Raw genomic sequence first — 17,244 nt, 5'->3', positions numbered from 1 at the left:
AAAGGCTGCTTTGGCAAAATCGCAATAAGATTTCAGAAATACAACTTTGAAATTTTAAATATGTACTTTAACACAAAGAGTTAAGACTTTTGAAATGATTTTCAATACACTTCCAGCTGCTTGCATGGCAATAGGCACAAACGTTCGCCCTCTGGTTCTTTGACAATTCTTAAGAAAATATTTCACACACAAGCAAGATATTATGATGCTCAAAGTGGCCCTTGTGTCAAAATAGCATTTGCATTTCCTCTAACAGTGCTTTAGGTGTAGGATGAGCATGTCTGAAGGATTTCGTCTTGACTCGACACTTAAAGCACAGAGTGTCCTATATGAACACGCTTGAGTCCGTGAGGGCTGAAGCTGCTCTCTAGTGTTCAGAGCGTGTAAATGAGAGGCAGTACTGCAGATCTGGCTCTTTCAGTGCATTTTAAACACCTGACTCACATTTTTCGGAGAACAACAGTTGTAGTGCATCGCGTTCAGAATGAGAACAGGACAAACCAGCGGTGTATAATGTTGCTAGAGCATCATTATAAACCACTATCAGCAAGAGAACAAGCATATCTTTAATAACAAAACAAACTCCCAAAATATTCAAAAAAAAATTTTAAGTACTTTTCTTGTCATTTTCTCCTGTAGCATGTATAAAAGCCTATAAAGATTCACCCGTGTCAGGAAAAAAATACTGCACTAAAGGACTCAAGTTTAATTTTCTCATTAACTTCGCCAGACGCTGCGAATGAGAACATCAGCTCATATAAAATCCTTCTGACAACAATAAACTATTCTGAACCTAAAACAAAAATCATCTTGCAATCCATTCTATTTAAACTATAACATTAATATAATTTAATTTCTAAGAGAACCCATTATGTTTAAGCAACTCATCTTGCAGTCAGTGTCGTTTGCATTGGCTTTTTTTTTTTGCTCTCTGGACAAGGATGCTCACAAACAGAACAGAACAGAACTCTATCTCAAGGGTCTCTGGAATCACTGGCTGCCCGGGCTTTGGTCCCCTGTTTGCGGTCAATCGGTTTTATCTAGTGCTTCTGAGGAGTTTGGGGCAACATACTTCAGCCGGAAACCACCTGAAACATACAGACAGGTAAAGGAAACTTACAGAAAGGTCTATATGAGTGCTAAAAGCATTATGGAGCTAAAGAATACAGCTGGAAACAAGTATGTCTCACAAAAACTTAAAGCTACGCAAGTTCAAAGCTGGTTTAAAGCACTCTGTTGCCCCCTTGAGTTTTTTTTTTAAACTGCCACAGCAGAACAAAGAAGACGTTTAAGTTATAAAAATCGGTTCAGTGCGTCACAAATCGTGGGCTCAGGGCATTTATATATATATATATATATACCCACAAAACAACAACAAAAAACCTAAATCTCGTGCACTCATACATTCAAATCGACCGCGTTTACGACTGACGCAAAAATCAATGCAAGCAAACAAACGTGCGCGGGAGATTCAAATGCATTAGGAACATAATTTGAGTGACAACGACTTGAATTTCGGTCTGTTTTTTCTTCCAAAATAACCGAATGACTTCACGCACACGGATATATATATATATATATATAGACTACTGTTATGGTATTTTTATGTGATTTATTAAAGGTTCACCCACCGTTAATCACCATCCTCTGTTCCCTCAATCTTGTTTAACGGATGAAAAAGCCAAGTGAGTTTAAAAGCGACATAAGGTGAGTAAATGGCGAGATATTTAGTTTTATGATATAGTTATGATGTTTTATAGTTATATAGGCAACTATAGTTTTTAAACTAACGTTACTCCTTTCATAATGCTCCTGCAAAGCAATCTCTTTTTGGTATATAACGTTACAAAGAAAATAATGTAGCCCTATTTACAAAAAGGTAATCTTTTATTATTTACAAATTAATAAAACAATAAAATGGAAAAAGGAATATTTTCCCACATTTTTTCATAACTGCTACTACTGTGTACATATATACAGAAAGAGAGATGGACAGATAGTATATACATTTCTCATTAGTATCAGCTAAATAACTAAATGTATATTTTTTATTAAACATTTTAAAATATACAATGAGAAATGGGGATGTGCAAAAGTATAAATTTGTTTCTCATTAGTATCAGCTAAATAACTAAACATATTTTTTTTTTAAACATTTCAAAATATACAATGAGATAAATGGGGATGTGCAAAAGTAAAATAAAGTAAAATGTAGAAAATTTTAATTATTTATTTTAATTTTTTCAAGAAAACTTGTAACTAAATATTGTGTGTGTGTGTGTGTGTGTATATACATGTATTGCTTTCCCCCCCTCATTTGTAAGTACCAGCTAAATTGCTAAATGTAATTTATTATTACTATTCAAAAAATGTTAAATACCCAATCAGGGCATGTGCAAAAAATTTTCACATCTGAAATAAATCACATCTGTGTTTGCATACTTGTAGAGCATTTCTGGCATCTTCATACCTGTCAGCCCGGTGTCGATGGACGGTTGCTTGCAGTCTTGAGCGTAATGTCCGCTCATGCCGCAGTTATAGCAGGACACATTGTTGGTCTTCTTCATGTTGGTTCCGCTAGACATCATGCCAACCTGAGGAAAGACAGGTGGGTAAAAGCGACGGAAGGGAGGCATCTGAGGCAGGCTGTATCCCGCCTGTGACGCCAGCATGTGATCCGAGTGAGCGTGTAGGAACGCCGCAGGAGGACCGGTGTGGGCGTAGAAGGGCAGAGGCGTCCCATTATTCTGGTGACCCTGGGTAGGGAAACTGTTGCATAGAGACGGAGGGAGATGGAAGAACGGGGGTGGAGGCCCGAACATCTGACGGGCAGGCTGGGGCGGCAGGAAGTAGCTGGGTGTCTGGTGGGCGCTGTTGCCCCCGCAGGTTCCACGGCAGCCACAGGAGTTGCAGCCCCCCCGCTGCTGCTGCATCCCGCTGGCCTGTGGCGTAACTGGCAGGCTGGAGCTGTTGATGTAGGACAAGGAATCGCTCTGAGCGGTGCTGTGTGTGACTGCGGGGGCTGGCAGGGGCCCCGGTCCCGGGGTGTGCATGGGTACAGTTGTGGGGCAAGGTCCTGGTACTTGGCTACTGCAGGAACTCGAGTTGGAAGGGGCGTTGGCAGTAACGGAGGCCTTCGCGTTTGTTTTGACGGGATTGTTGGCTGTGGTGGTGTTGGCGGGCTGCAGAGGACACTGGCTGGGCGAAAGGACACTAAACGCTCCCAGCGGTGGCTGCTGCTGTGGGTGAGTGCTGGCCGATGATGCTCCCAGGTTTTGGGCCAGCGGGATGGTGATGGTTATCTTACCCTGCCCGGCGTCCCTCTGGGTGGTGGTGTTGTACTGCAGGGCGTAAGGGAGGCATGCGGTCAGTGCCAGCTCCACCACTGAAGTCGGCTGCTGAACATTCTTGGGCTCTGCAACTAATGGATTCACCATGGCAACTGCTTTCCCGCCAACACCTTTGACAAGGTGAGTCTTTTCAGCTGGTTCCTGGGCTGAGTTATCAGACTGACTCTCTGTATCTGAAGAGACAAACATTAAACATTATGTAGATTTCATCTCATAAATCATAAAGGTATTAAACTACTGTGACAATGGACCCTCAAAAGTGCAAGTCATCAAAGCTCAGTAAACTTCTATAGTGGTGAACGGGAACTACACAAACATAATTTTTGCGTTTTCATTTGCCCCCCCCCCAAAAAAAAATCCACAGTAGAATTAAAAGGGATTCGCTGTTTCTGACGTAAGCAAATAAAATAGTATTTTCCGAAGACGAGCTCATCGTGATTGGTTAGCTGTTCTGTCATAAGCGACAAGAGCGAATCAAATAATAGGATACAAACGGGCTGATAAGGTCAGAGCAGTGTGAAGGCCAGCTTGTCCCTAGACACGGTTGTAATAACTCTTACCTGAGAAGATACTGCTGCTTCATTTCAGAAAATTAACTTTACCCATCTTTATTCTTCATAACCAGAGAATGTGGCGACACATACCTGGGGATATGCCGCATAAACGGTGCAGTGAAGTAGGCTATAGTTTGAAAGGTTGCTCGTTCTGCTGTACACATACGCTGATCCGCTTCAGACAGCGCACCAGTAGCGCTTCAACGGACGAAAACACACACAATTATGTCAAAATATGCGGTTTTGGCCTCGTAAATGTAGTCTTAAATGAGTTATAATAACGCTTCTCATAGCTATGTGAAAATAAGTGTATAAATGGAACGGAGCTAAGCTGATCTGAATGCGAGAGAGAGAGAGAGATGCAGAACATGTGTAGAGCAGGGACCCGGGAAGTAACTCGTTGTAGTCCCTACCAGCCATTTTTTTGTAGGCATTAAACTGCCAGAATTTTAAAAGACAATATCTCCGTTTGCATTGAACTTTCAGCTTCGTAACTTTGCAGATATTGTTAGCAACAGCAACATTAGACACTAACTAATGTTAAAAAATTGAAATCGCAATGAACCACCCCTTTAAATGACTGTAAAGAGTTTGGAGAAAATAGGATGCGTGTCAGATCCGCGTCATCAAGTTTTAAAGAGACGGCGCTGCTTTTAAAGTAAAACCCGCTAAAGTCTGTCATTGATGTTACAAAAAAATATGTGATTTTTTTTTTTCGATTGACAGAAAGCACTAATGTTAACCTTTTATAGATTTTAGATTTCAATTTAATTTCTAATTTTATAGGTCCCCCCAGAAAGAGATCGGGATGGCCCCCACCCCCTTCAAATTTTCAGTTCGATTATCCGGCCCTCAGATGAAGCTAACTGAATAGCCCTGCTCTAGTCCTTTAACATGGGTGCAGAAAAAATACGCACCACATACGCACTGCAAACTGAGTATGTGTGAAACAGGCGTAACACAATGGCCTGCTCCGTTTGCCGAAAATATATATGTGTGTGTGAAGTTGAAGTACTAAAATTACTAAAACTGAAATAAAACTAAATAGCTAAATAGAAACATGTAAAAAAAAAATATATATATATATAATAAAAATGACAAACACAAAATCACTAAAACTTAAACTAGAATTAACTGGAAATATAAAAGTCAAGCTAATTTTAAAAAATTTATAAATACTATAATAGTATATACATAACACTAAAATTACACTTTTTTCAGTTCTTGAGTCACTGTTTAAATAGCATCAAAACTGAAGAAGCCCTTCAAGACAATTTTTGTATAAATAATAAAAACAATTAAGAGATTAATCTATTAAATACAACCTGATATGACTTTTCTTCTTGCATTTAAAAGCAATATTCTGTGTAGGCATATAAGTACAGGGTGACTGATTTTGTCATTCTGCTAAACATCCCCTTTTGTGACTTTCACAGAAGAAAGTAGTACGGGTTTGGAACAACGTGAGGGTGAGTAAATTACAGATTTTTTTTGATTAACTATCACATACTGAATAACACACCTTGGTCCTCCAGGCTCTTCTGGTGAACAGGGCTGGATGGCACAGAGTTCGAGCTCTCCGATGACGTGTCCCCATACCGGTCCCTTCCTGTGTCTAAAAACCAAAGGACAGAAGAAAACACAGCTGTAGTTCACTGTAAGGGAGTCGTACATGCATGCGGGATGTATTTGGAGATGCACAGATATCAAAAATTATTGCTTTGTTGTTTTTTAACCATGGGACAAAGACCTTTGCAAGCTCCCTGGTTGATCATCAGTGCTGCAGAAGGTTTCTGGATTCCATTAGAAGTCTTGACACCTGTGACTCGTCTGCCTCTCTCCCTGAAAACATAGAACAGCAGTACAGCAGCCGTGAACCATAAGCCCAACCCAATGCATCAGTGAGTATGCATGCATCATTGCATTTTAAAATATTGTCTCAGTTCAGACACAAAAACCAGGTCAACATTTGACTCTGCACCCATTTAGAGGCAAACTAAACACAGTAGCGGGTGTTTATGTACCTTTTTCCAGCTGATATTGCTTTGTTCTTCTGTCCAGCCGTGAAGATTCTTCTGTCATTTGTGCAGCTCTGCAGGGAGACAGAATGCGAATGTGTCTAACATGCCTCAAAACAATGACCAACTGTACTGTATTTTTTTTTATAGTATGGACAATAGTTCACACAATGAAGTAGTATGCTACAGTGTTGTCAAATTAGTTAGGTTGCATGTTTAATTCAGTGAGTGGCACCCTGTCTTCCTTTTAAAAATAAAAATGGTTAATACACATTTTTTAATCCAATTCTGTATAAAAAAAAAAAACTTTTGACAGTACAATCCAACAGTGAAACAAGAATTTGATGGGGAATTACTTCCTGGTTCATTCATTACTAACTCATGGTAAAGGATGTTCAAGCACACTGAATTGTGGTATACAGTATTTATTTCTTTATAGACAGTATGCATTAAAAATTGCACACTGTGTGCACAGTTTTCATACTGCAGAAGCACTATCAGTCGTATGCCATTCCAAGAATACCAAAGAGCGAGAAACAATTTCACAGCCTCACCTGTTCCAATTCAGTTTCTTTCTTCCAAACTCTCTCTCCGTTCTGCTCACAGTTTCCTGTCCTCTGGCATTCAGAGCGCTGACTACTACAGGGAGAAGAAGACAGATTATGTGACAGGAGACGGCCGTAAACATGGTTTACTCTAATAACAGGTCTGTCCTGTAAGGATCAGTAATCACATACAGCAGCCTCAAGTATTTGGACACTTAAACCACACTTAACGAATACCATTGCATTAAATAATAAAATATCAAACCAAGTTGCATTTATTTTAAAGATTACATAAGTACACGTTACAAGTAAAACATACAAAAAGTTGAAAAGAACAGCATTTATTTGAAATAGAACCCTTTTGTAACATTATAAATGTCTTTACTGTCACTTTTGATCATTTTAATGCATCCTTGCTGAATAAAAATATATTTGTTCAGTGAAGGTCTACCTCAGTCCAGCAGCTCTGACGCTGTAAGCCTCCACATCTGTACAAGAGAAAAAGGCACAGATGAGACTGTAGCATCAGTACCGCATTAGCACTTGTATGCATGCTGGCATGTGTTTCTAGAGCAGATCTGACAGGTCTGTATCTCTCTCACCCTCCTCCAGGCTGGAAGTCTCTGAGCAGTCCTCAGAGAAACCGCGTTCAGGCTGATGGATTCTGGCTACAGGCGCACTGGTACCTGCAGAGATGAGCAGATGGGCAAGTATTACACAGAGGAATAATGCTTGGGCTATTAATATGCTGATATTTGGTCATTTTAAGATTAGTCATCAACTGATAATGGTTTTCTGATTGGGCAGTCAGATGGATGCTCACAGTGGCTGCATGGCCGTACAGACGCATCAGACAGGAAGAACCTGGAAACGTCACATCTCTGAAGGACATCCTGTGATAAAGACAGGAACTTCTCCCTGCAAAGGAACAAGAGAGAGAGAAGTTAAAGGTATTGAAACACAGTCACTGATGTTTTATTTTCAAAATCTGTGACCACATCTAAACTGTGCTACAGGAAGTAGAATCCCCTCTGGTCCCGACATCAGTGTTACTGACCTAAATTCTGCCATGTGTTGTGGGACTTGAAAAGGACACTTTGTTTTATGTGACAACAACAAAACAAAACAAAAATTTTGAACACTGATTCCCTTTGACAATTTAGTGACAGACTTGATCCAGATCTTTCAGTCTCTGAAGAATTAAAAACCATCTGCCTAATGCTATATGATTTGAACATCTCTAGTCAGGAAACAGTTCTGAATAGGTTTAGGTTAGCAGTTGTAATACTTCTCCATGTCCACCTCATACAAAGTAATAAAACTAATGTACTTGTATGTATTGTTTTAAAATATGCTCGTTATGGTCATGGCTCAATGTTGTTTTTGGTTTAGCACAGAGCCTTTCAGATTTAGGAATTGCACTGAAATGTATGCTTCCAGCACAACTGCATTTATCCCATGACACAGTTGCAAGCAAAGACTATAATGTGATTATAATGGCAGCGAATAGAGCATTAAATTGAACAAATACACATGCAAGCCAAACACAGCATTGCATTCTGGAAAAGAGAGAACCTAAGTGACTTAAATCTGAGAAAAAGGAATGCAAAAGTAAGGAGTAACACAATTATGCAAGATTACTTTTACAAATAATATTTCTCAACACTAGTTGTGAGTGAGATGAGATTTACCTGAGGTTTCTCTCCAGTTCTCTGGATTCACATTGATCTCCACGACGGAGTAATCTGATGATGCCCTTCTCAAAGCCATCAGGTCTCTGCTCCTTAGGAAGCTAGAGGGACAGGGGGATCATTTTACCTCACTTTGCAAGTTAAATTCAATACAGCATATGTTCTGGTGATAAAAATGCCACTAAGGCATACTAAACTGAAAGAGTGAAAAGGCAGTTTGGAATGGCACACCTTCCATACTAAATTTGCAGAAATAGGAATAGTATGAGAATTATCTGTATGCACAGAATACTCAGATGATCCAACTAGCTATATTAGACAAAATGTGCAGTGCACAACTAAACCACACTGTGGAAAACTGAATCCTAAAATGCAATGCACCCAACTTGACCTTCCATTTCCAGTGTAATGAATGTTTGTAATGAAAGAAAACGCTTTCTTGATTCATTAATGTCTTTTTCAAACTAAATTTTAAACGAAAAACACAAAATAACTTTCCAAAATGATAACAGGACGGCACTCAGTAAAATAAACTTGCTAAGATCATGTGACAATCTGCCATAAACTCTTTTTAGGCCCTGTCCACACGAACGCGGTTATTTTTTAAAACGCAGCTTTTTCTACGTGGTTAGGTTGTTCGTCCACACACAAACGCAGCACCAGTTCCCTGAAACCAAACATTTTTGAAAACGCCTGCCAGGGTGAAGAGTTTTTGGCTTGTGACGTAGGAGCCTGCGCTGTTATCTCCGCCTACTGGAAACTTTTTCAGGCTTCTGATTGGCCAACATGGCTTTACGGTTGAGATTATATCGCCACCTGTTGGCTTGGCATGCTCTTGACAGTGCTTCATAGCATGCGTTTGCGTTTTCATGTGGACGGAGATTTTTTTAAAAACAGAAGGAGGAAAAACTCAGTTTATAAAATACCCGTGTACGTGTGGACATGGCCTTAATCTAATATTTATGTATTCATGCAAAAAAAAAAAACACTTGACCGAAATAAGAAATGTTGCCTTGGCTAATAATTGAAATGCAATAAGCTCAAGCACTAAAATTACTAAACCTGAAATATAAATAACACCAAATTGAAATATTAAAAATAAAAATGAGCAAAGCACATAACAAAATAAAGCTAAAAATATAACAAAAGCCTATTTTTAAAAAATATTAATATTGTAATAGTATAAAAATGACATTAAAATAAAAGTGAAGTATATACAGTTTAGTATTCAGAATGCCAGTATTCCATTACGAACACAGCCAGAGAGAGGGAAAATAGAAATAGAAACAAATGGATAATGTCCCTCGCTGGTCTGATTAGGTGGCATCTTGCCCAACTGGTGGGCACACTGGCATATGCTACAGACCCACGTGACTGAACATATACAAATGCCACACCAAAGACCTACATCTCTCTGCTCACCTTTAATAGAAAATCCTCCAACTCACGATGACTTTTGGTGACAGCAGTGGATGAAGAGTCTGACCATTTCACCTGCAAAAGAAGAGAAACTCAATGAGAATAGACCAGTATTGCTCTCATCAATCTGAGCATAACGGATCTTTTACTTGGATTCCGCAGAGCTCATCATATTTCACTCAGACATGAATAATTGTTTTGTCCTTTTGCCACAGATGCCTTAACATGGATTTCTTCACATGTCCTCGATCAAATATTCCAACAGTTTGGGTTCCAGAAATGACATTACAGCAAGAGAAGAACATTTGAGGTCTTAAACTATTAGCTAATTTTCAAAGATTATGACGTGTTAGGTAAATAAAATATTCCAATGGAATCTCCCTTTGAAATCTAGGCATACCTGAAATATTTAAACCAGCCCAAATAAAGACAATGACATCAGAATGGGGCGTACGCCCAGAATCAGTTTTTCGCCAAACTGGGTCATTGCACTATTTTTTAAGCTTAAGCATTTCAACCCCTAGAGTTCACTTGGTTTAAATTAATTCACCACAACTTTAGCTCATGCAAATATTTTGTAGGGGGAAAAAAAGTGCTAAACTGAAAAGAATGCATGCATAACTATCATATTTTTTAACCAGTACAGACTAAAGTCTATTGTTTTACTTTAATTCAGCAAGAACACATTAAATTGATCAAAAGTGACAGACGTTTATAATATTAAAAAAATACATTTAGATAAGATCTTTTAATGTTTAAAAGGTGTAAAAAAATTTAATCAGTTTCTACAAAGATATTAAAAGCAGCACAACTGATTTCAACATCAATAATAATAAGGAATGTTTGTTGAGCAGCAAATCAGCATATTAGAATGATTTCTGAAGGATCATGTGACACTGAAGACTGGAGTAATGACAAAAAAAATTGGCATTGCATCACAGGAAGAACGATATTACTGATTTTTCTCTTTTTAATCACATAAATGCAGCCTTGGTGAGCTTAAGAGACTTATTCCAAAAACATCAACAAAATAAAAAAAAAATCTTACCCCTAACTTTGAACAGAAATGTGTCTAGACCACCTTCCTAACTAGTGCGGTTCTTGATTATTCAGTGATCGATTCATTGTATTAATAACTTTGATTAGATGACAACAGATAAGCATATTCAATCAATTCAAGCAGAAATGCATTTGGTAATCATATGCCAGGAGCTAGTGTGCACTGTAGGGATGTCACGTGAGGAATATTTTCACACTTGTATATAAACCTGTGACAAAACTGGTTATTACTGGTAACAGCCAATTGGGGCAGGGCTTTGGACGCTTTCACTTTCGAATTCACAATCTTGGTGTCATGTTTTACAAGAAAAGATACTTGTCTTTTGTGTTTACATCTTGACACCTTTCACTGTCTAAGACTAAAATGAATGCTTGAAAGATGGATTCATCATTATTATAGCACAATAACAATAAAACAGTACAATGACAAAACCAATAAGATGAGGCATGGGATACACCACATGCTGGATAATATATTGACTAATAAATGACACAAAGTTTAGCAAACACTGTGGAACCAAATAAATAAATAAAAAAACTCCCACAATAAACAGCAGAAGTCATCAGGCTTTTCAAAATGAAAACAAAATTTAAACTAAATTGGCTGTCAGTGACAGTGCTTGCATGTTTTTTGCCAAGAAAACCAACATGTTCACCTTCTCTGGTTTAAGAAACGGTCGTTTAACATCAAAATATCACCAAGCAAGCACTTTTACATTTCGCTTGGAAACTAAATTCTACGCCATCGTCTATATTGCCGTAATTTTTTTTTTTAAATCAGTCTTTACACTATTCACATGATAAGTGAAATCTGACTCCTGGTGCGGCTCTGCAGCGCACTCTGTATGGAGCAGAGCAGATGCTTTCAGTTTCGCTTTCAACTGAACTAAACTGTTTTATTTCTATTAAAAAGCAAAACAACAGTGGGGTGGTATTGTGACGGTAATTGGTGTACGGTCGAACACCGGGTAATACCAAAGAGTACTGCAGCAAGCCTAGTGCACTGCAGCTTGTATGCTGCACATCATGTCACATTCAAAACAAAAATGTGCATATGCACCGACTTGGTTGTACAAATTAAGTATGCTCAACAACATCTGTGTTGGAGCATTTATCTATAATAAAAAAAAATTGTTCACTTAAGTTCAAACGCTGTAATAATGTCTCTTATGCCATTTTCTTGTTTGTGGACTTACAGAATAGCAAAACTATAATCTGTTTTTGGTAGAGTTACACAATACAGGTCCAAATAAATTACAGCCGTTGAGAAAGTTGATGCCTGTAATTGCTGGAATTAATTATCTCAGACAACAACAAAAAGTGTTGAAGTGTTTATCTGTAACTCCACACTGGCTCTTTCAACACCCGGGTAGCCCATTGCGCCGAGTAAATATTTTAGCCTTAACAAGGGCTGGCACGCGGTTCCATCTGCTTCTCTAGTGAATACTGATGTCTTAATCGTAGGGTTTGGCGAGACACAGGTGGTCAGGGTTCAGTGTTAAGCCTGGGAAAGGGTGGAGAATCTGTCTTCCAGTGACGCAAGGGGATAATCTGATTGGGATGCAACTCACATTAAGATGGAATACAAGACTTCAAGATGGACAGAGAACAGATAGTGGCTCAAATTTGGCCGAGAACACAATGCTTTCATTTTCCTTCCATTCTTTCAATCTTGTTTTGATGAGGATGGATTGGACTCGGCAGAATAACGCCACGTACACTAATCAGGTACGATGGTGCACGAATCACAGCGTCTAATGATTTTATGTTCACACTGAGAACATTTCATGTTTAATAATGTGAAGCAGCATTCATTTATGCTGTTTATGATGACAAACAACAGTGACAGTGATCACAGTCAGCACAGATTTCTATCTTAATATATCCTGGGGAGAGCAGAGTGAAAGACTCATCATGTCCTCACGGGTGTCCCCAATATGTCTCCTTCCCACTTCAGCCTCCAAACAACCTTTAGGTCATGAAAACTGAATAACAGCACAACAGACAGGCTGTTATGGAGATTTTGTTTGTTTTTTTTAAATATCAAAAAGTTTTGACACTTTTAGACTGTATAAAAATAGTTGTATATTGCTGAACCAACAGTCAAGTAAAGTTTTATTTACTTGTCAAAGCCAATTTTCACTCGCACCCGGTCCATAACTTTAAGGCAGACATCTCAGCACGACCTTTTACAAGACATGATTAATAGTGGAATTGTCAAAGCCATTTTAAAAGTGGAACTAGTTTTAACGGTACATGCATCCTAAACATACAACGCTAAAAAAAAAAAAAAACACAGCAAAATGAGTCATGAAGCAACAGCTAAAGATGCCAGTCTCAATGAGAACGGCTGTACCAGGGATCAATTTTTAGCTTTAATTTTAGCAATCAATTTAAAGACGTCTTAAGAGGAGTTTACCATACAAATGGTCTAAAAGCTTTTTAAAAAAAAAAAACTAAACTATTTGATCAACATGACCAGAACCATAAGTTAGGGGATTTTACATGGTTTAAGACCCTCACAATCCTCCCACAATAAAAGCTTGAACCCAAAGTCCTAGACAAGTATTTTCTGTTTAAGATGCTGGATTTCATTACTATCATTACTATACTGATTTCAGAGCATCTGCGCTTCCAGCATCATAAAAGTGTTGGAAGGGGGATATTCCCTGACGCATTCTAGCGGTCATAATGTGAGAAGTCACATTTTCCTTGATCTTTTTATAAAAAAGGAAGTTCAATATACAATCAGAAAAACTTCAACATTAATTATTTTTATTATTAAGCTGTTGCTGGTTATATTATGCACAATTTAATCAGTTATCACAAAATGTAAAAAAAAAAAAAAAAGTCTTCTAATAATATTTGTAAAAAAATAAAATAAAAAAAAAGTATAAAATCTTGCTCTGAAATGACTTTCCTTCTACAAACCCTCTTATTCATTAACGGCTATACATATACAGTTTCACTCGGAAATACGTCACGATATTGAAGTACAATGGGTTGTGAATGCAATTGTGTTGACTAAATAAACCATTTATTCAAACTACAAATGCCAGAATGATCCATTTGTCACTTATCGAAGACGTCAGACAATTGCAGTACAGCCCAAACAGTACATGCTACTTGCAAAACATTATGAGATAGTCATCTTGCTTTCCTCAGTTTCATATTTTGCTTGGTATACTATAATGCATTTTAAAGGATATTTATCGTGCCATGACCCAGCTTTTGTGATAAAACTGTATTGCAGGGTAATTTTCACCCCTGAAAATTACACAATACATTAGGCAAAGGAAAAGAAAAGCACTTCTCTCAGTCAGGCCTCTCTCTCTCTCTCTCTCCCCGACTATTTTGGCGCTGGTCCATACTCTCACTGTGAGCTGAGCCAAAGCCTCTTTGGTGAGGCTGTCAACTCTATCAACAACCGGATGTTTACAGCTCAGGCTTTGCATGTTTCCTCACTTGTCCCAGAGAGACAGAAATCTCATGTACACAGTCGAGAGCATAGCTCGGCCTTCAGGACACGTCAGGAACCACAGAGGCTGAGTGCACGTTCATTTTTAGCTCTTTTTAACACCATGAATAATGCAAAGCGTGCATGCAAATCTGAAACAACAGCTTCTACTAAGACATTAACTGTGAATTTATTCACACCGTGCCTACACGACATTAATGTCCTTTTTAACCAGCAACTTAAGCACAAATAAAACAAATTGTTTTAAAGTCAAACTTTACTGCGCACTTCAGAGTGGAACACAATATTCAATGAGAAGAAAAAAAAAAGTAGTGTAGGACTTGATTTTATCCATCGGGAATTGACTGTATCGTGGGTGTTAACATACCAGAATGGAGCCAGGCGGGTTTCTTTGGAATAACATGCACAATGACACCAAGAATGGGGTCCAGTTTGATTTCATGTTGAATTTAATCTCTTCCATAGTGATACCTTTCATCAAAGATGTCCTAAAACCAAAACAATACCCGTTCTTGTCTTAGGACAACTTTGAACTTCTTTGATCCACTTCAAATGTTGACTACTGTATATATTTAAATATTAATAAAATATGTTTATGAATTATTACAAATCTATCATATTTAGCAATATTACGTGGGGAAAATGTTTTGAATATCTCTAAATACTACTTTAATTGGTAGCTGCAATTAGCAAATTAGCCTTTAATTCAAATGTATTAAAATACAGTCATTCGAATTCTGTGGAAATCTGTAAACACAGATTCTGTGCAGACCTACCAACTGCCAAGCTAACAATAGTGACCAGTTCTGATTTTGACATAGCTGTGTAGAGTACCCCAACATTTCTTATCTTGCTTTCTTAGGAGACTCTTACCGGCATGACATACAACTGGGTACATTTCATTCTAAATCCTTTTCCACAATCCTGGAGCTCTCTGATCTTCTTTTAGATGAAATGTCAGTGTTGAAACTCGGCTGTCTCTGAGGGGTTTTTGAACTTACCTCAAAACTGTACTGCCTGCCGTCTTCTCCCATAGAAACCTCCTTCAGAATGATCTTCTCAATGTGCACCACTGCAACATCAAAGGACATTATGGTTACAGTGCTGCAACGCTAGTTTTTTTTTCTATGTGCTGAAAGGGTTTTCAACATGGGAAGGCGAGTTACCTTCCCTCTGCGACGTGCTGCTGAGGTGTGGATTGGCATTCCTGCAAAGAGTCCAGTCTACGTCATTCTCCCGGTGTGGACAGAGGAACCCTGGCCTGGAAAACTGGCTCTGTGACGGCCAAAGAAAAACAAGTTGTTAAAAAGGTGCGTAAACTCATCAATTTTCATCATCAGAGTCTCTGATGAGGAAAATAATGAATGTATATATTAATTGCAAGCTAACAATATACTGCATATGGGTTTATATGACTTTTTAATGGCCAATACCGATCTAATAGTCATCAGGATGGCCAAAACAATGCCATTGCAAGACATTTCATTAGTGTTTTTTGAAAAACAGAACATAATCTGAGAGGGAACAACTAATCTAGAAACCAGACATTCACCTAGTGGACAGTTTCCAAATGTGAGGCGTAAATCAGAGCACTGCATCTGAGGCATGACACTTACAATAAAACCAAATCAAAGCTATTCACATTCAGTCATTCTAAATGTGTCAATTAATTTGACTGAACCAACGGATCCCCCGTTTCCACTTGTTTTAAAGCAATTGAGCACAATGCCTCAGCGTACATGACTACAACTCATCACCATCATTTAAACCATTAACATCACTCTCAACTTGACATCAGCAACAAACAACAGACATTCATAAACAGACAGAGAATGTCGTTTTGGAGACCTGATTCGGTCTAATGAGTGTGGACGCCCCATGTGACGAAAATGCATCATTTACATATTGCAAAGCCCACAATAAAGTCATTCACATGGAGATCAAAAGAGATCAGGGAGGATAGCATTGGACACACATAACATGACCCACAAGCCTACAAGACACCGATGAATGTAGCAAACCAAACGTGCCATCATGTGGTTGTATTGGATTAAAGAGTTTGGATATTTGACATGGCATCTTCCTATTTAGAGTTTTGCTGACACCTATAACTTACATTGGATATCCAGGCATGCAATTACAAAAATGCAATGGCACTTTTTTTGTAAGGTCTGTGTTCCTAGAATATATATATTTTTAATGGTGATGAATATATTAGACCACAGTATTTGCCAGGATTTTCCCTGTCATGGGATGGCTTAAAAGACTGATCATATTGACAGCTGTCAATCATCTTACATGAGCACATGAATCCTGCAGATGTCTGATACACCTCTGGCCTAGTCAAAAATAAATAACTTGTTAAAAATTCTAAAATGAATCCTATTGGACTTTTTGGAACCAATCCTAGAAGAAATTTTCAGCTTAACTAATCAAAACAGGATATTTTAAAGGGGTCATATGATGCGATTTCAATTTTTCCTTTCTCTTTGGAGTGTTACAAGCTTTTGGTGCATAAAGAAGACCTGTAAAGTTACAAAGAATAAAGTCTCAAATCCAAAGAGATATATTCTTTATAAAAGTTAAGAGTCAACCACGCCTACCTAAAATGGCTCATTCTAACACGCCCCCCCTCACCCTGCTTCATTCTACTACGTTAATAAATCATTAGCTCATCCATGAAAATGATTTCTGCCCGAGTCCCGTCGGATTGCATTGGCTGTGGAGATGAAGACGACAACTCCCATGATTCCACACTCAGTCACGGCGTCATCAAACTACGCCTTTGCTTCTTTGTTTATTTTGAATACGCGCCCTCTAGCGGAGAAAAATTACACATTGCTCATTTCTCCGATCACAAATGCAGACATGGTTTTATGTTTACGCGGCGCGATGCAACGCAATGCAGCGCGATGCAACGCAATGCGTAAAAGGACACTATAAGTCATTATTAGTGTTGTCAAGGTACCAAAATTTCAGTATTCAGTACCAATACCAGTGAAAATCCACGGTTCTCGGTACCAAAGCAAAACACAAAAACATGCTACTTAAATCCGACTATACTTTCATTTAATCCAAACGGTGTACATATTTAATTTTAAAGGGCTTTTGAAAACCTAGAGCTATTCAG

General features: G+C 38.3%; 1 protein-coding gene across 1 annotated transcript in view; it reads right to left on the bottom strand.

Moving 5' to 3' along the window:
* Positions 1-915: 915 nt before the first annotated feature.
* Positions 916-17,244, bottom strand: part of LOC107757820 (zinc finger CCHC domain-containing protein 2-like) — a 19,506-nt gene continuing 3,177 nt past the window's right edge. Inside the window, exons 2-14 of the mRNA XM_016575404.1 lie at positions 15,281-15,389; positions 15,116-15,186; positions 9,581-9,652; positions 8,159-8,259; positions 7,291-7,385; positions 7,070-7,153; positions 6,919-6,955; positions 6,477-6,561; positions 5,929-5,996; positions 5,655-5,746; positions 5,427-5,519; positions 2,471-3,523; positions 916-1,088 (exon numbers count right to left, since the gene is read on the bottom strand). Coding sequence (XP_016430890.1) covers positions 1,027-1,088; positions 2,471-3,523; positions 5,427-5,519; positions 5,655-5,746; positions 5,929-5,996; positions 6,477-6,561; positions 6,919-6,955; positions 7,070-7,153; positions 7,291-7,385; positions 8,159-8,259; positions 9,581-9,652; positions 15,116-15,186; positions 15,281-15,389 — 2,022 coding nt within the window. The 3' untranslated portion in view covers positions 916-1,026. The remainder of the gene's footprint in view (positions 1,089-2,470; positions 3,524-5,426; positions 5,520-5,654; positions 5,747-5,928; positions 5,997-6,476; positions 6,562-6,918; positions 6,956-7,069; positions 7,154-7,290; positions 7,386-8,158; positions 8,260-9,580; positions 9,653-15,115; positions 15,187-15,280; positions 15,390-17,244) is intronic.

The sequence above is a fragment of the Sinocyclocheilus rhinocerous genome, unplaced genomic scaffold (assembly GCF_001515625.1).
Source record: "Sinocyclocheilus rhinocerous isolate Xijiao unplaced genomic scaffold, SAMN03320098_v1.1 scaffold112, whole genome shotgun sequence".
Taxonomy (NCBI): domain Eukaryota; kingdom Metazoa; phylum Chordata; class Actinopteri; order Cypriniformes; family Cyprinidae; genus Sinocyclocheilus; species Sinocyclocheilus rhinocerous.
This window is presented reverse-complemented; position numbering and strand designations above follow the sequence as displayed.